Source organism: Chaetodon auriga, chromosome 1 (genome assembly GCF_051107435.1).
Source record: "Chaetodon auriga isolate fChaAug3 chromosome 1, fChaAug3.hap1, whole genome shotgun sequence".
NCBI classification, from domain to species: domain Eukaryota; kingdom Metazoa; phylum Chordata; class Actinopteri; order Chaetodontiformes; family Chaetodontidae; genus Chaetodon; species Chaetodon auriga.
In genome coordinates, this window is record NC_135074.1 from 19,149,131 (window position 1) to 19,169,316 (window position 20,186).

General features: G+C 40.9%; 1 protein-coding gene across 2 annotated transcripts in view; it reads right to left on the reverse strand.

Moving 5' to 3' along the window:
- The window catches only part of nfat5b (nuclear factor of activated T cells 5b), a 35,396-nt gene extending 15,424 nt beyond the window's left edge, over positions 1–19,972 (reverse strand). For both annotated transcript variants that reach the window (XM_076728359.1, XM_076728350.1), the window contains exons 1-2: positions 19,637–19,972; positions 1,649–1,774 (exon numbers count right to left, since the gene is read on the reverse strand). In XM_076728359.1, coding sequence (XP_076584474.1) covers positions 1,649–1,774; positions 19,637–19,709 — 199 coding nt within the window. In that variant the 5' untranslated portion in view covers positions 19,710–19,972. The remainder of the gene's footprint in view (positions 1–1,648; positions 1,775–19,636) is intronic.
- Between the last annotated feature and the right edge of the window lie 214 nt (positions 19,973–20,186).

Sequence of the window (20,186 nt, forward strand, 5' to 3'; positions counted from 1 at the left end):
ATACGATGCATGCCAATTATTGGAGCTTTTACTTTCAATTGTTTTTATGTTTTTTGCTACAAAAGTTCATTTTGTTGGGACTGAACGTAGCCACAGAGACAAAATAAACAAGCTTCTGACCTATGAAGCAGAGAACTGCAGACCATTTTACATGCAGACACTCCCTGCTTCAGAGGGAACTTCCTGGAATATAAAAATGAGACAGCGAATGAGCAATAAGAGCTGAACAGTAAAAATTTATTCAGATTTTTAAAAAAAAATAATCATTACACAGGGTATTTTGTTTGTCAGAAAGGGTTGCTCCAGCATGCCGACATACACTGTAATTTCAAAAGCATTCAAATAGTTACAATGAACTAGATGAAGAGTGGGGAAAAGTCTGGTTAAGTTGCAGATCGTAAAAAGGAGTTAGACTGCTGCTGACATTGCGGATCGTTTGGTGACTCATTAGTTTGCAAAACACAGTCGGAAAGAAAAAGAGGCACACAAAACGCATGGAGGTAGTGTCATTTTGAACAAGCATCAAAACACAGAAACATATATGATCACAGATGTACAGTAGCCACCGCCATCACGCATGTGGAGAGGAGGGTTATGAGCGTTTAACCTCCATTACACCCTACTCACTACACCACCACCATGAACGATTTTAAAACAGCATAAACAGTGCTGCAAATGAAGAAAAAAAAAATCATTAATAACACGTTCTGCTTGTTCTTTTTCTTTAATTATGTGCCAGTTGGGAGCTGGATGGCTACGCAGTCACTTCTCAGAGGAAAGTTTATATTTGGACACCACTGTATCAAGAGAACACACAATCAAAATGTGAAGGGTCAAAGAAAAAGGGAAGAAACGTGACAGAGGAACATGATGACTGTTTAAATAAGCTTCATATCTGTGTGTCTTCTGTTGTGTGCCCACTGTACCCTCATGTTGTTTTGTGTTTTTGCGATGCTCATTATCAGCAGAAAACCAGACAATAACTGCTCGATTCTGTGAAATGCAGAACTTTTTCCATCTAAAATACTGTCTAATCATCACACATCAAACAATCATCTAAAGTGATTTATATATGATCGTGATGTTGTTAATCTCCTACATAAAAAAAAGCTTAAATTGTGCAGTAATTAGCCATTAGCAGTATATCTAATTTCTCTTCAAAATATGATTTTCCCCTGCGAACAATAGCTCCACCTTTAAAGTGTAAAATGGTCAACAAAGTGATTACAGCCACTCAAAGCTTCCTTGCTCTCTAAAAAAGTTCTATTTATTATTGTGTACAGTTTAAACCACTAATCTATTTAACAGTCTATAGCACAAAAAAGCCTGTACAAAGGCAGAGGTCTCTACGTACTACCTGAACCTGCAATACATGACCTACATTTCAACATGATGTTGCTGCAACAGGCCTCAACATACAGTAGATCACAACAATCCCCTTGACCAAGTATTTCACAGTCTACCAGCAGGTACAGATAGATGTTCAGTTGGCTTAACTCTCTTGTTGGATGACATTCTTTCCTGCCGTACGCAGGCGTTTGTCTGACCACAGGTACAGACTGTTACATGAGTTGTGTTTTGGTTAGGTCGGGGCATGATCAGTCCTACTTGCAGAGGAGAAATAAGGATAAGAGGAGCAGAATCCTACCTGATGCTAGAGCAGCTGAAGGGGGAGGCCCTGCCTCTCCGCCGCTCTTTTGACTCATGACTTTTGGGTTCTGCTGAGTAGAGGAAGGCAACTGTAGCTCTCTGGGAAGAAGGTCATACGCTGATTCTGTCGAGAGAGGAAGGGGGAACACATAAGAGACGATGAGGTGACATATTAACAGGCAGTTCACAGCTGGACTGGTCTTCTGTTGACGACCACCTAGTTGCAGTCGTGAAACCTAAAAAATGAGTGAGTGAGTTCTTGTTGTTTTCACTCATGCTGTCTTCAGAAATACCATTTCTCTATTTAGCCTGATATTATGTTGATGTTGTAATCACAGTTTTACACACTGTTGTCCAGCAGTTTAACATCACAACTTTTGCACAACTGTAAGAACATACCCGCAACCTGGTCGGCTACGAATCTGATAAACAACAAATAAATATCCATGACGCAGAGCTAAGCCAATGGGAACAATGCATGATAATTCCAGTCTAAGCTCAGATGCCAAACTGGTTTGCAGCTCTGCATGTATGCAAGAATCATGCGAGACTGTTGTCTGTCCTCTCCAAGATAGCGGCACTCATGATTATTAGGTTCAATGCAAGACAGTTTGTTGATAGACTCTAGAGGGATTAAAAAAAGCTGCCATTAGAGAGGGAATAAATTTGAAGTGACCTGATTATGATGATGATCAGAACTTATACCTTCATTTGAAAGATCATATTTACTAGTTAAAACAAGTATAATTTCTGGTGCACCATAGTCCAGCTTAGTACTGCACTCCTACAACACTGTTGAACTCACGATGGACACACAAAAAAGCTAATTCAAGCAGTAGAAGGAGAGAAATATTGTCTTTTTCCTTGTCAAAACCTGGCACCCACGTTACCCACAATGCAACTCAACCACCGACATTTCAGTAAGAGAGATTAAAGTATGCTTAGACAGACTTCACACAGGTCCCTCTGGAGCCACACAGGGCTTCACGTTATGCAGCAGTGCTCCCCAAGACATGTAAGCAGACACTGATGTGTGAAAGTGGTGGAGGTCTCCTTTAGGCTCAGGACTAGAGATGCAACGAGTGGTCTCTTAAGCTATCTCTAGTTCCAGCTTCTCCACTGTGAGGATTTGCTGTTTCTCTTTGTTTTATAGCTTTGCAAATTTAATATATTTGGATTTTATGGCTGTTGGACCAAATTATTAGCTGCTAAAAATAATGGGCAAGGAGGTTTTCCACCAAGCTACATCTTCCCTTCATTGTCTCTCAAGTTTGTCTATTTCATTAAAGCTAAATTGCTAACTCAGGGCTTTGAATACATTCTGAGGAGGACCAAACCAAATGGCAAAAAAAAACCCAAAAACAAATATAATCATAAAAACAAAAAGCAAAAAAAGATGAGGCTATTTGGGATAAAAGCAGAAGCTGTCATTCTCTTGTTTTTCTCCTTTTCTGTCCAACACAAGCCTTTTTCTCTCCTCTCTGTGCCTCCCTCAGGGCCAACGGGACATGGGGAGGGGAGAAAGCCTTGGGTCAACAGCATGACAACACTTTTACTAGCAGCCTGATTCATCATCCAAATATTATGGTATGAACTTAGAGCGGCCATTACAGTCGCCTGACTCTCTTCTCTGCCAACTGCCAGCTTTAATTACTTGCAGCTGAGTCCCAGGGTTTGGTGTGTATATCAGATACTTAACCCTCCCATTGTTACCACTCGCTGTGTACAATAGACAAACCTGGGACATACTGAAACTAGCCCATGCCTCTTAATTCCCAAAGCCCTCCAGTCTCTTACAGCTCGCTTTAGAAGAGCAGGGAATGCTGGTTCCCAGAAAGGGAGCTTAAATCTGGACTCAGCAAACTCATATAACTCACACCGAACCACACATACACACAGGATTCTAGTGTGGTTTTGCTGGCTATTTGCTAAGTTCTCCAAAGAGACACACATGCATACACATGCACACAAACGCCCCTCCACCCCCTCCGCAAAAACACTTTCTCTGCCCCTGCATTTACACTTTAACTCTACAGTCTTCTTGGGGCTCACTGACTGGCTGCACATGCAGCAACATGTGCTGTGAGTGAGCAACCCTTCCAGTAAACAGATTGCCAACCGCACAGACAGAAAATATGTACTCTTCTCTCAGAGCAGCGGTCTCGAATCACTGGCTGGCCTGTTCAAAGTGTTTCCACACTCCCTTGACGTTTTTAAAGACTGAAAAAAGTTCTTATTTTGCTGCATATTTGTTTCCTCGTAAGCATACAGAGTGCAATTCTTTATTCACACGTGACAAAACACTGTTCCTTTCATACAGGAGAAGACTGAAAAAATTAAAAAGGTCAGCCTCGTTAGCTGGGAAATAAACGGACTCGCGCACCACGTGATGTTTTGATTTTAACTTAGGACTGCAGTCGTGTTGTGCAGACCACTGACGAAAACCTTTCATTTTCTGTCCGTCTGTGATCATCATAATAACAGATTAAAAGCCCCACCAGAAATGACAGACAACACGCTCATGTGGTTAGTTTTAATCAGGGTCTACTCATGCTATTAATACATTTTAATAAATATCATCTAAACTGAAATGTGGCCTCCCTCCTCAACTATTCATAAATCTAGTTTCTACTCAGGTTCAATGTAAACAAGAGGTCAACTAACAAACCAAGCACACTTCAAATCACTTCAAAAAAACTTTCACATCAGACTTCCAGCATAAAGTTCGATATTTCTGGAGCCAACAGTCGCATATATTTGCCCTTTATACCCTCACCATATCTTGTGACATGTTTATATGGTAAGTAGTGCAGCCTAAAGGTGAAAAAAGAAAGCACTCACCATGTGAATGGCAGGACTTACACTCCCATTCATTTCCCTCACATTCCTGCTGCTTGCTCTTACTAGCCCTGGCACCTGGGGCGTGGCACTGGTTTTTTGGCTGAGTGACTGATTTAACTCCCCTTCTGTCCCCCTCCTCCACTCCACCTACCGCTCTCACTCTCTCTGTCTTGTTTACTGTGTTCCCAGACCCTTTTCTGTACACCAACTTGCTCAACAGGTTAGGGGTATTGTCGTGTGGAATCCCGTCAGGCAGAAATGAAGCAATAGAATAAACTACTTATGTCGAAAAATCCCGGTTCTAGAGGCCCACGAGGTAAATATTACTGAACTTGGTAGAATACTGCTGAATAAAAACTGACAGGGAAGATAAGGTTAAGCTCACCTTGACAGTTCATTTGGGCATTATTCCAAGCCACGAAGAAGAAGAAGAAAAAAAACAGTGAAAAAACACAGTGGAGGGGCTGGCACCTGCAGCAAACCATGTACAACAACCCTGAAATGTTTACAGCCAAGCCTACATGAAGGCTGCCAGGGACTCCATAGCAACACAGATCAGGGGACAAGTCTTTCGAGCGTTTGCGTCTCTCGTGAGATAATGTGGAGAAAATTATAAAATGAAACAGCGTTATCCAGACTCAAATGAAGAAGCGGATGTAGACAGTGCAGGGTTTTACAGGAACATTATAACTTTGTGGGAAAAGTGCTAAATACTTTCTGTAAAACGGCACCACATGTTATATTATTCATACTTATGAGTAAACCGTTCATGTTTCATTTATGCATAGCTAATGCACGACTCCTCTGACTCATCAGTGTATGTATATCACAGCATTGTTAATATGAGTCACAAAATTAGTTTTTTGCGTGATGCAACTGACTAATTACGTTTTTTACCAACTGTTACTGACTGATTATATGACACTTTATGGATAATGCACTTATCCATGTTGCCTGATTGTATGGCAGCACAGAGAGGTTCAGGTATTAAGTGTTTTTGCAGAGCAAGAAGGATGCAAGATGAATTTAAGGAATCCTTTAATTTCGGTTTATGTTATGTTTTATGTAAAATGTTTAAATCTTGTGGTAGATGTTGCCTGAATTTTAAACGCTGCCATATTATGATGCAACTTTTCCGGTCTTAAATGCTGCATTAAGTGACACAAACTTGTCTGTTTTCTCATGCTGATCATCATGTCTTCATTACTGCTAATGACTTTCTCTCTCTTTCTTTTGTGGGTATGTTTTCCTGTAACCACAAATCCTCAAAAATGCCATCCCATTCCATCGACGTATTTCAATACTGAGGTTTACTGGGCTACATTTAGAGAATCACTGAAGGCAGACTGAATATCAGAGGCACCTCTCAGTGTAACACAATACAATTCAACACAAGCTGCAGCCTCAAAATAACCAAAAAGTCGACCCAACACATCTCTGAAAGAGTTTAAACAAAAGCTGAACAAACTTTACAAAGGTAGGATTTATTGCAGACTGTTGTATTTATCTCTAATAAACTGGGAACTGAGTCTACAGTCAAACTTGTCCAAGTGAATGTGCAATGAGGTAAAAACATCCAGAGGACGTTGGTATGAAGGCCCTGCTCTATGCTTTATAAATCAGCAAGGTTACCTCCAATGTTCTAATGTTCATAACCTAGTAATACATTAACCCAAACATACTTTGATCATTGTTAATATTGCACCACGAGTTCCTGATATTTCATTTATAAATTCATCCATCATTCATTACTGCTGCATTGTTTAGACATGAGCTGTGAACCCTTATCAAACAGTTACTGATCATCAGCTGCTAAAGTCATCAACATCTGTCATAAGATTGCGTCACCATCATAGTCACAACTTATGACTCACACTGAAATCAGGTTATCCGAGGGGAGCAGAGAGGGTTTCATATCACTTTACTGTGGGTCACCGCAGATACTGAAGGCTGATGGCAGGAAGCCGTGATTTCACTAATAATTAAAGCTCTCTAAAGCTAAAGTGTTTAATCTACAGTTCTTACTCTACATAAACAAATAGGCAAATTGCCTCCTAACATACTATCAGCTACACGTGAAATAGAGGTCACACAACTTTCATTTTGACTGCCTGAGTCTGTCAGCAATACATCCAGTGATTACACCAGACATGATGACTCAAATATGTTGAAAGAAAAGCTTTACAGTGGTTACTACAGCCCACTGAAGAACAGCAGCCATTGTAACGAGAGGTATTCTCATTGCATTTAAACAGTTATTGCGTTCAGGAAGGATGACACCATCGGCGCATTCGAAAAAATGTTCACCTGATGAAGACACATGAGAATTACCACACTAGAGTATGGCATGATCAACAGCAACAGCTAGTTACCCCCGAAAACAGGTCAGAAGATGGAGGGGAGAAGAAGTTTTAACCAGGAACTGAGAATGATCACAAGTGTATATTACATCTTTACACTATTTAGTTTTCAGACTTAAATGAGCTTGCATGATAACAGACTGACCACAAGGTAGTATTTTTATCACGGACATCTTTCTAGCCTTAACCACCTTGTACTGATAACTGCCTAATAGTAAAAAATGCTACGGCCAGCAGTAATCTGACAAGAATACTCAATCACCGTGAACAAAAGGAAAGAAAAATACACAGATAAAATACTGTTGATAATATCAGTTTATATTCCCTGACCTGCATTTTCATTTGATATGAACCTTTGTTATGTAGCTATCAGTGCAGAGAAGCACTAAGAAATAATGGCTGTATCCGAAAAATATATTTTAGACTGAAAGCAAATGAGGAGTTCAAGTTTGGTGGAAGCTGTGGATGTTTTGCATTAAAAAATGTTCGTTCGTGCTGCAGCAGCTGCAGTGAAGAATGTGTGGCTACTGCTTTTGATTACATCAATCCCAAATAAATGCCAGAAATGTAAACATTTTCTTTTTTTGGCCATTACTGCCGGCAATCCCACTAATCTGTGAGTTCTGACAGGTTTTATTTATTCTGCACAGTCATTTGACAAAGTGAAGGTCGGCCAGGCTTTAGACCAGGCCAAGTCATTTGTGTCACCCCAGGCTCTGAGTTTGTGGCATGTAGCTCTTTCAGTCCAGCTAATCCTGAAGAGATCAGGACTTCCAGGCATCAGTTTACATGCTTTCAACAAACAACCACCACTATCCTGACTTTACAAAACAGCCCACTGAGGCTCCTGTGAGGGCCAAACGCCCCAGCTTACAGCAACAGCAGTGCAATGGAGTCAGTGTTACTGTGTGTTATTTGGGAGTGAATGAAACAGGGAAAAATAGTCCAAATCTGGCTCCACAAAACATCTACCTTTGGCTCTGTGTTTACCAGAGGACTCGACACTGAGCTGAACATGAAAGCGTGACTTTAGAAAGCAATGGAATTCAAACTATTTACAGAGAACATAACACACACGCAAGCTCACACACACATACACACACACACACACACACACACACACACACGAACACTCGCCAAAAAATGCCATGCTTACACACAGGTACTGGGACGTGCTAATCATCGACACAGCACAGCACCTCCACTTAAATCAGGCCTCAGGTGATGGCGTGTTTTTTCAGAATCAGACATCTCACACACACACACACACACACGCACACACAGCCACACATAGTCACACATAGTCACACAGTCACACCCATTCTCTCACTCACACACACACACACACACACACACACACACACACACACATTAACAACCTACAGTATAATAGAACTGTTCAACAAAACGTTTGGTGTACCAACACAGGAATTTCTGTCCGGCTCACAGGAAAACCGTGCTGAGGCAACAGGAAGAGCCTTTGGCAACAACACACGCATACACTACACAGCGTGACATCACCAAGCTGCAATGCTAACCGCATTTAATCTGAACCTGGAAGGCAATCATAGCAGAACTGAAGGTTTTCTTTTTCTGAAGCTACAACCAGTAGCCAGTTAGTTTAGCTTAGCACAAAGACTGGAAACAAGGGGAAAAAGCTAACATGGCCCCATCCAAATGAAATAAACCAACCTCCTATCATAACCACCACCCCCTCAAAAATCACTAATTAAGGTGTTATATCTTGTTTGCCAGAGTCATATAAAAAAAAAAGCCAATTTGCCATTTTCTGGGTTATGTGCCAAACTATTTCTTAGCTCTGATCAGTTGTGACGCAACCAGCTGAGGCAAGCCAGCCAAGACACAGTCGGGCTGAGCCTTTACAGTCTTGTTGTGTTAATGTTCGCACTCTTACAAACTCTTCTAACTCAAACTTTCCAACTTGCAGATTTATCAGTTCATAGTAATGTGTGTATAGTATAGCATAGCAGGAAGCTTCGCGGTGGTGATGCTTAAGTCCTGCGACTGCGGTGTAGGTCATTTATAATAACGTTAGCTTGTTACTTCAAGCGATTGCATTTACGCTTCAAAAATCATAACAGTGGTGTTCATTTGTGAAGACTATCCTGCTGAAAAATACATGCAATTTCCTTAAACTTTTGTTTGCCACAGAGTTTAGTTTCTGCAATTATCCAAAATCCAATTGAAAAATGCAACTGGCTTTTTGTAAAGGGAACGAAGGCGTTGCCAAGTTCCAGGCTGGTCATCGCAAATGTGTTATCTCTGCAGCACTTTCTGAGCTTCAGAGGCGCTAGTAGGCAGATTTTGCCTGAGAGAGCCAGGCTAGCTGCTTTTCCTCGTTTATAGTCTTGTGCTAAGCTAAGCGGTATGTTACATTTACTGTACAGAAATATCAGGATATCATCTTCTCATCTAACGCTCTACCAGAAAGCGAATGAGCATATTTTTTCCAAAACGTCAAAAATATTTTTTAAAAACACAGTCAGGTATTATGGACTCTAACAAGCTGAAAAATGCAAATGATTACTGAAGGACAACAAATTCATGGCTGATTATGTGTCAGTGTTACATAAATGAGGAACTGGGACGCTGTTCACACAATCAAACATACAATGAAAATCTTAGAGCAGATGATCGAGATAAAGACTCAAAGACTGCAGTCCGACCTCATCTGCACCTGCCTCTACAACCACAGTCAGCTTGCATTAAAAATAGCTTGTGGCACAGAGGTCTACAGCTGGAAACCTCGCTGACTGGTTTCTGATGGAAGCTGTTTATTAGCCGTTTACTCTATTGGTTAGAAAGCGGGACTAAACAGATACAATAGCTTGCTTTGGGTCAACATTCAGCGTCCACTGAAAAGGTCTGCTGGAGTCTTGAGGCACTCAAAAATTCACAATGGAACAGTAAGAGTATAAAATGTAGGAACAGAAACCTAACGCCAAAAGTTTGGTAAACTGAGAAGCCATTTCAAAACAATCACAGCCTTAAACAAAAAAGCAGCAGGATCTGCAGGTCGGCTCAGGCCTGGCAAAACCGGCTCCTTCAGAGCTTACACATACTGTACAGTTTATCTGTCCTCATTTCCTAAGTTCTAGTTCTTTAAGACTCTCTGTTTTCTAGATTTATGACAACATGTCCCTCAAGCTCACCTTCGAGAGCTAGACTGAGCCGACTCCTCCAGATATTAATTACTTAAGAAGATTTGGTGTTAAGTCTAATAAAGGACTTGGAATGTCTACTGATTAGTCAGGCAAAACTACAGCAGCCTGGGAAAAGGGTGGTCAATGATCAGCAAACACCTCCACCACCAAATGAATAATGCGATTGTTGGACTGTTTCACTGGAAATGAAAATGAGGAGGAACTCGTTTTGGAGTCCTGTTGCAGTCTTTCGTCTGCTCGAGGAAAAATAAACAGTCTATCATACCGCTCCTATTGGAGGAACCTTCTATTGCTAAAAACACCAATGATGCAAAAGTAATTTAAAGAGCGGCTGGAGTGTAAGGTGTGCATGCCACCACAGTAAAAATGTCCCCACAATAATCCTTCAATAAATCAAATGCTCACTACTCTGTCCCACATGCTACAACAGGGTTTATGTCACATTGAGAAAATAAAATCAAGGACAAGCACGAGGAGAAAAAAAAAGTCAGATTTCTATTGGAGCAGGTTGAGGCTTGCTGAGACGGTGAGAGAAGAACATTGTAATTTCTGCTGATGACGTCTTATTCAACTCAGCAAAAAAACTTCCTCTTTGCCAAACTCTGATACATGAAGGAGTGGCAACAGAGACAGACCATGAGAAAACACCACTTACACCAAATAATGACCTTAACACCAACACAAAGACTCGTACAATGCTACAGCTTCTGACTTTAATGAGGGCAAGAAAGCAAAAGTAACACTGGCAACCAAAATGCAAAAACAAGGGGACAATACCTTCCATAAATGTGCTGTATGTAAAGTTTAGCAGGAGGAACACAGTTCACCTTGACTTGCCTGGACCTGTCCTGAGTCAAGAGATCTCACTGTGTGGGGGGGCAGAAGCTGCTGTGACCTCTGTTTTTAAATCAAACTATGGAAGAGCAACTTTACACAAGGTTGAAGCTACTGAACCTTTGAAAGGTCCCATATACATATACATATATACATTTACATATACAAATACATAGAAAACCTTGTGACTAGCTGTCATGCTCTATTTTTTTAGGCAGGGATTTACCTATTGTGACAGAGTTCAATGTGAAAACCAACTTTTAATCAGATTTCATTATTAATCTTCATCTAGCTGGTTTCCAAGCATGAAATGCCTATAATCTCATTACACCCTTGTTTAACATACTCAGATCTAGTTTCAAAACTCAGTGCAATTCGGTGAATTACATGGGACAGTTTTCAACATCAGAAATTAGCATAAGGAAAATGTCGGTTTTATGCTACCACCGGGGGTGCCAAAGCCAGAAATGTATCTAACATTAACAAGAAATGTCATAAATACAGATGATGCTGGTTGATGTTCTTGCTCAGTGTGAGATAGAGTCCATTGACACATGAAGTATGAGTTCTAGAAAGACATCATTAACCTGTGCCCAAATAAAATGTCTGTGTGTGGGTACAGGAGACAGCTGGTCAGTGCCCCCTTCAATTCCACCATCCTTTTTCTACAGAACACAGTACCAGTTATCACCTTGCAAGCTAACAAAGAACAGACATTGGTGCGACTTCTGCTTTCATGCGTCATGGTCTCTCCTGGCCTGATCCCTACCCGTCATCTCTCTTCGTATCCAAACCCTTTACTGTCACTTGAATTAAGACAGTTAGAAAGAATACCAACAATGACAGGAAGCGGGGGAAAAACGGCCTTCTATTCATTCCTACCCTGCCAGTCTGCCAAGGAAGGAGCAGATGACTCAGAAAAAATAAATGAAAACACAGGATATTAAGATACCACAAACGTTAGGCTGAACGATGGATTGTTTGACTACAGCATTTCTAAAGGTCAAGGAAATACCGCTCTGTGTGAGCCTCTATGAGGAGACCTTGTGATGTGACAGGTTAAACAGTATAAAAGGCGGTCACGACAGTCTCATCGCCTACAGAAAACCAACACTGCTCATACATCTGGATCAGCTACACAGGGTCTCAAAATATTGATGACAGGAGGGGAGAAAACACCAGAGGCTGTGTAGTGAGGTGGGATCTTAACTAGTCCAACATTCTGGACCCGTTCTGAAATGGACCTGTGGGAAACTTTCCCAAACCTGAAGTGCAGAAAATTAATGAAAAAAAGGCCACCTGAACCTAAAGAGACGTGAGGAGAATTAGATCCAATCAGCAGCTGTGCTTAAAGAGTGTAGAAATGCATACCTTTAAAGCTGCAGCTATTAATCGGCTATTGATTAGTTTGACTGACTTGAGCAGGAACTATTTTGGTAATTGCTTAATGGTCCAAGTCATTTTTCAAATATGAAAAATTTCAGCTTTTCTTCGTCTTGCATTTAGTAAATTGAATATCTTTAGGGTTTGTTAAGACAGAACAAATTACAACAAGTCCTCCAAATTCAACAAAAAACATGTTTGTCTGGACAACACATAAGAAGTGTTTTCATCGAATTGTCAAGCGAATCTGAAGCAAACTGTGGAAACAATGCAAAAAGAAAGGGTGGCAGTAAAGCCTGTTACGCTTTTTTGTAATAAACACAGTTGAAGAACAAAGCCAGCTGTTTGCCTACCACCAATAAACCTCGAACAATGAGAAGAAGAACAAGAAGAAGAAGAAACAAAGCAAGTAGCCTTGAGAGACAAATGGAGACAGGTCTTCAGGATTTTTGCACGTTTCAAGAATATCCGAGAAGAGTCCGACAGCGTCTTCTTCTTCTCTCGCAGTGGAAACGTATCGCACTTTCTTTGCAAAAAGGTGCTAATGCGATACTTTAAAATGATACTGAAACGGCTGTACAGCTGATCTATCAATGCCTTCCAAAGCCGTTACCGATCACTGTGACAAAAGAAACCTGTTCAGCGATGTGATAACACTACTGTTCAGGTTTGGTTACGTTCAGGCACAAAAACGACCTGGTCGGGTTTAGGGAAACTTCATGGTTTGTGTTAAAATGACTACCCCACTGGGTTGGAGAGACCTTTTGTCGTCATGGTTACAACAATAAACATGTGGTTCAGGTTATGGGAAAGCAAATACAAACACGAAAAACAAAACAACACTGACTGTTGGCTGGGAATGGGAAACGAGCAGTGGTCTCCCGTGTCAAAGTCTGATGTTTTATTGAGCCATCCATCCATGAAATGCGTCACTGTAACGGCAACAGAGTAATCACTTCAGGGTGCCGTTGAAAAAAACAACTCTGTAAGATGATACGTGAGCTAGTTACCGCTGGCCATTAAGGGTCTAATTCACATTACTAACAAGACGCAGGAGTAGTTTGACGTAGACAGAGTTCAGAACAGCTGCTGCAGAAAGAAGGGGGCGATGAGGGAGGGGAGAGTCAAGAGCGCGGGGGTTGAAGGTCAACTAGTTTCAATTTGAAACATTTTTTAGGATTATTTCAATCAAACAATACCCAAATGTGACGTTCGGCTTTCCAACACAGCGAAGAGTTGAATCAACAGCTCTCTGGCACAGTCTCAACAAAAACTGAATATGATAAGCTTCACAAAGGGAGGGTTTATTGTACGGCTGCTATATTGGATTACATGAATTTGGTGCTCTGGTTTCTGGTCTTCATTTAAAGCACCACGCTGTAAGAATGAAGCCATGCTTGAGGTGGTAAAATAAGTGGTGTGTGAAAAACGTTGTTATTTGACTGTACTGTCAACAGAAGCCACCTACTTGTTTAAACATGTTTTCATACCACATCATTTTTTCGTATCTACAGATATAGATATTATATTTTTATTTGGACCTCTTAATGTCGCTGTGCTTGCTTTTGTAACTTGCTGGCTGTAACGACTAAATTTCCCCAGTGTGGGATCAATAAAGTCCTATCTTATCTTATCTTATCTTATACAACATTATTCATGTTACAGCCACAGCTTCCTGTAGGCAGACATGGCTTCACACAGGTGCACAGGATGTGATGTAGAAAAATACTTATTTTCCTGTAAAGAATTATAATAAATGTCAGTTCAATAGGTCACACTTGACGTGCCACCTTTCCCTCCCTCCGTTTGAGCCAGGAAATACTCTGGCAGCGATGTGTACAGCCTAGTTATGAGCTCCTGACATCTTAACTGCTGCTCCGAATATGCCAATGGAAAGACTCCTGCCAGCCAAGATTCACCACACTTAATATTTAATGTCTTAGTTCAGAATCATCTTGCTCTGGACAGAAACACAAAGGGTGGATGTTAGATCTCACAGGTGCTTTGGGCTTTTCACAGGAGGGTGTGAGACATCATCCACAAGACGATTGGAGGCAAAAGCATCAGGCATCACAGCCTCCGGTTCTCCTCCTTTAGACTTGGAAGAAACTGTGTCAACACTAAACCAGCCAAATCAGAAAATGCATATTTTCTTCTCCACTTTGGCCTGTGAGCACAACATCATTTACAGATTAATCAACAGCAATCCTTTACTGGACTATAAATCACTTCTTACGCTGGAGACACTACAGAGGAAACACTTTGAAGAAATGAGAAATCCAGCTTGTCACACACAAATGAAACAAAAACAGCACAAAAAAGCTGTTTCAAAACACACAGCATCTTGTTCTACTTTGCACCAGGGTCGGGTGTCGAACTCAGAACTTTAAAGGGTACCAACAAAATGTTATCGGTACCACTGAGCATCAGATCATGTTAAATCCATGTACCAAATGTCAATACCTGTTGGATAGACTGAAAGCCCAATTCCCTACATCAGCTAACGGCAGCACGCCTGCAGCCAGCTGTGAAGAAGGTGAACCGTCTATCTACAACAAAACCTTCAGTGAGGCCCCAACGACTTCAGGTGATTAATTAACTAGTTGGATAAACTGAGACACCCGGGCGTTTTTTACTCTTTGTTCATATTAGCTTAGCATTTTTACGAGTGTATCCGGTATTTCTTACCAGCATGTTTTTAGTACACCCAAACAGTGTGTGACATTTTTTAGTATGCCTGAAACCTTTAGTATGAAACCAAACGTATGTGAATGGCATACTGTTAATGGGAAAATATTACAGTATGCAAGTACTGCAGGAGTGACGACAACAACAACAACAACAACAACAACAACAAGTTCCAGGTATCAGTACCGGTATCCCTTCAAATGTGAACGGTACTTAAACCTATTTTGTACACCACTGTAGCTTTTCTTAGTGAGATCCTGCTCCAAGCCAACATTTACCCCGAAAATAAACTCAAACTAAACATTCAAGGGCTAATAGGTGTTTGCGGTTGCTTCAGGGTAGAAAAAGATCTGCTTTCATTTCATAAACACAACTTACCTGCTAACCTAAAATAGGCCAAGGAAACAAAGGTCTGCTGCACTTCTCACGAAAGGACAGTCCGACAGAGTGGAAAAACAACATGAAGGAAAGGCAACATACTTGTAGTATTTTAAAGGTTTTATGGGTTGGCTGATAACTTCTCTGCAGATCATAAAGTCTATTAAAGTGCACTATACAGCACAAACCAAACTGTCAGGAAATGTACAGATTTTATGGTTCAAAGATGTTTTGTCTCTTGTGGTAAAGACTTAACATCCGCAAGTGGTCACACAGTGAAGAACTAATATCACTGACATAGCAGGGCAAGTATCACTGCAGTAAACCAAGGATATCAAGTAACAGCAAATTTGGCAGTAAAATAAAATACTCTAAAATATGTACAGTATATTTTTTGATATTTTGTATATTGTTTTCTGTATTTCAGTAATAATTTTCTGATATTTTACAGATCTTTTGGTAGATATTTTACTAATATTTCTTTCGAAATTTGCTAACAAATTTTTATATTTTAGGGGGGGTATTTTACTATTTTTAGGGGGGATATATTACTGATATTTTTCAGATACTTTCCGAATATTTTCTGTTTATTGTTTGGGATAGTTTAGCAAATTTTTTTTACCTTAACTTTTGTGTGCAAAGCAAAATATCTTTTGAGGGTAAGAACAGTTTAACAACACATGGGAGGCTGAGGATCGAATCTAGGTATGACATAAAGTTAGCAAATACTGTCAGAAACCAATTTTAAACGGCAAAGAAAAAAAAAACATAACATAAAATGAACACTTCAGTATCAGATTCAGGTTAAACCACTTATACACTGATTTGTCGCGGCCAAAACAAAGTCACAAGTGTGCAGTAAATACCAGAGGTGGTGGTATTTTGACCTGGGCCTGATTAGCCTTTTAACTGAGGTTTGGTTAGTGTTAATGATTAATCAAAGAGATTTAGAAGAAGTTAAGGAGATGTGAGTACTTTGCATCATTACATTTCTTTTTGTCAAGACACACACACACACACACACACACACACAGTGAATATAAGATACATTTATATTCAGTCTCACTATTCAGGCTTTATGTTTGACTGATTAACAACAAACTACAATTTTAACACGCGCTGTCACTTGCTCATAAACAACTTCCTGCTGGATTTAACTAAAAAAAGAGTAAAATCAATATTGCATCATGATGTGTTAGAGGAGCACAAACACATGCTGAGGTTAGCACAACACGCTGTGAGAGAGTCAGTCACACTATGGCGAACAGGAATGAATCGTCAGAGCTGGAAGACCTGCCTGCATCCTTTAAATCAGTTGTTTGGGAACAATATGGGGTCTCGGGCAGCTGCAACAGCAACGGAGAAAGAGAACGGTGGATAAGACAAGGACGGTGTGCCAGAACGTGCCGTATGCATTCTTCTGCGCGCTGTCCCAAACTTACAACATGGACCGTGACCTCTGTGAGCCGTCACACCCCTTTCAAGGACCCCATGAGAGGCGAGGTAGTGCTACCAGTACCTACATTCACAGTAGTAGATTCTCAGACAGATAGCATCTGAGCAATTTAAACCGGTTTTTATGGGACTCCTATTGGTGTGTCATCCTGGGTTGGCTGGTTGAGAATGCATTATGCAAACTTAGTGTTTTAACATGGGAAAACAGAGCCTCTTCACAATATGATTTCAAAAGAGGAAACACACAAATAAAGAAAAAACAATACAATGTCAAGCACGATCATGTGGTTTTTCTGTTGTGACACCTGGCAAATAACTGAGCAAAACTACTCCAGCTGAACTGCCTGAAGTATGCAGAACAGGTTGGGGTTGAGGTTAAACACATGAGGACAGCACAGAGAATGTTTTGGATGACTACAAAGGCCCAAACATCTCTTCCTTGTGATGTTGACAATAACCCTAACTTCACAAGACGGCTGAGTCATGAGCGAGTTATGTCAAGGGTCCACATATCAATGTGTATGACAGAAAAGACACTAACTTAATTGGCACCTTTGTACACTTTTTCTTATTTATTTTTCAGATCTAAGGTGTTTTTTCTTTCATCATCAGATATCTACAAGATTTCAAGGCAATCAAGTTTTTTTAAGCGCATGCTGCCAAGTTTGCTTAACGCAGCAGAGTCAATATTAATAGAGTGCTATTTAAGCTCAGGTTTACACACAGAGCGGCCAGAGAGTTAATGATCCACTAGGCTTTGGTGGGTGTCAATATGAAAAAAAACAAAACTATGCCGAGATCTGCGGTCTTACAATTGTTAACTGGGTTTGATAGAATTTATGGGAAAGCCATAATTCTTCACCTTTGATGTTAAACTGTTGGGAAGACATTTTATGACATCCATTAACCTGCAGTCACTTAGTCTGACTAGCATTCCTGTCCTGAGCGCCATTGTTGCACTGTGCCGTTTTTCCTGGGTATTCCCTGGACTGTTCGCAAGCTAAAAATATGTATTCCTTGTGGCGGTTTAGCCGTCCAAAGTAGCTTTATGAAAAACAACTGACAAAACAACCCAAGAAAAAGGCAGAAATAATAGAATTCAACAAAGCTGCTGCAATCCACTTTACATTATGTCCATAATAGAGAATAATTCCTTTTCATCCAGGTGTGAGGGATGAATTGTCAATACTGAGGATTTGAGGAATTAAATGATGAATGGGATTTTTCTTTTCAACCAAAAGGGTAATCCTTCAGACAACCAGGGGGAGAGCCGGCCTCGTCGGCAAGATGCAAAAGCCAACTTCACCTGTCACACACAGCCAAGTTACTATGCTGACACAAATACACAATAGCGTGATTAGTAAGCAAACAAGCTGGGTTAAAGAGCAAGTTACAATAGGTCGAGATCTCAATGGAGTTTCAGCCGAGTGATAGGGTGTACAAGAAATGAAAGTCTACAAATAAGAGGCTTTCTGAGGAGGTAAAAGTGAAACTGAATGAATCAATAAATCAACAAAAACAGCCTTAGAAAAATAAACAGTGTTATCTTTCCCCTTTTTTTTACTCCAATCAATTTCTAAAATGACGAGGTCATTTCACTTTGCCAATCGATCTCTATTGAGGCTCAGTACTTTAAATATTTTAATCAGTGACAGAATCAATTAAAAATTTCATTTCTGCACAACCAAGACAAAGATAAGGATGAGAAGGACTTGCTGAAGGGTCGACTACCTGAATTACAACAGCTGGGTACAGTGGTTCCACTCAACATATCAGAAGTCCCGACCTCATTGTCAGGAAAGTGGGGCTGAACGATAAATGGGATGGCCGACAATAGCTTGTATTGTCAGATGTATCAGATAACAGTACATATTGCATATTGGTTAATGAATAACAAGGAACTGGTATATGTTAATGCTAAAGATATGTTTACACAGCACTGTGGAAAGAAACTGCAGCTTAATTAATTTCTCACCTGTACTGTATCCTGCTCACACTGTATCTTGCTCTGTAGTAAATATACTAAGGATATCTGCAGGTACACCATTACCCGATTTATTTTTTAATCTCAAACATTTATATCGGGGTCAAAAACACCAGTCGATTTGCACGACGGATGTACTGACTACCAAGCTTGACACTGTGTATAAAACATATCAAACTAAAGAGTATTTCCACATACAAGTGGAAACTATTTATCAATACACTCTTCCATACTATTAATCTCTTCTGCGAGCGAGCACGCTGCAGTACACATGGTTGTTCTCGTCAGATTTCCACCTGCTCTCCTGAGTTCAGTTCAGGTGTTCTACCTGAGGGCCGCCTGGGGCTCACATGCTGGTTTGACACAGTTTATGTAGATGGGCTCACTAGCGCCACTCTCAGGGGCAGTGGGTGCATGTGTGGAGCCTCAGGGGGGCGGGGGGCCACTGATGGCCTATTCAAACAACCCACAGAAAACAGACAGCCCTGTTTTTTAGCTGGCAGGGGGAAAATAAACTGGTCTGACCGGTGTGCATGCAGCTGCTGAGGGCTCGAGTTTGAGAAACAGTAATAAGAACTGCTTCACCTTGCTCCAGGAAACAAAAGCAAGAGTGAACACTGAAGGACACCAGGGGGACGCATGCACAGAGATTCACAACTTCACTCCACACTGTTATCAGCAGGCATGTGACATGAGGCAGCTCCAACGTACATGACACTGAGGGGGCTGAACGCGACCACATGAACCTCCAAACACAGGGAGGTGGGTAAGTTACACACACACACACACACACACACACACATTCACAAAGTTCAATAACAGAGCAGAAACTTCAACATGAGCGACAAAGAGAACAAAAATTCAGGGGCTGTTATTACCTTTTGAGTATAAGGATCTGGGAGAATTCAGGTCGAGGTCCCCGCTGAAAAGGGAGATAAAGTCAGAGGGCATCGCAATGCCTCAGACTGAGAAACCGGACACCCTCACTCAGACACAGCGTGACGTCGCTGGACGATATTATTTTCTCTCTGAGTGTCAGAAAAGCGTAAAAGTCGTGTTGAGACAACTGTCGGTACGAAGTTGACCCTTTCCTCACAGCTGGTTCACTGTCTCCGCAGTCACTTCGTTGGTGAGTCCCCCCTCGGTCCGCCTACGACGCATGTTGATGCCAGCAGACGACTCGAGCTGCTCACACCGCGAGCCACGCCCACACCGATGACGCAAGACGTACGACGACGTCGGCATTATTTATGAGTATTTATGACTGCACAGTGATGAACGGTTCATTTTCTTTTCTGCTCATTGTTTATGTGATAAATATTATTTGTTTACTTTAGATAAACTAGAGTGACATTTTCTGGCACAATAATTCACTTTATGACTGGCTGCTGAGAGATATTTACATATTTGTGGACTTGAGGAAAAATT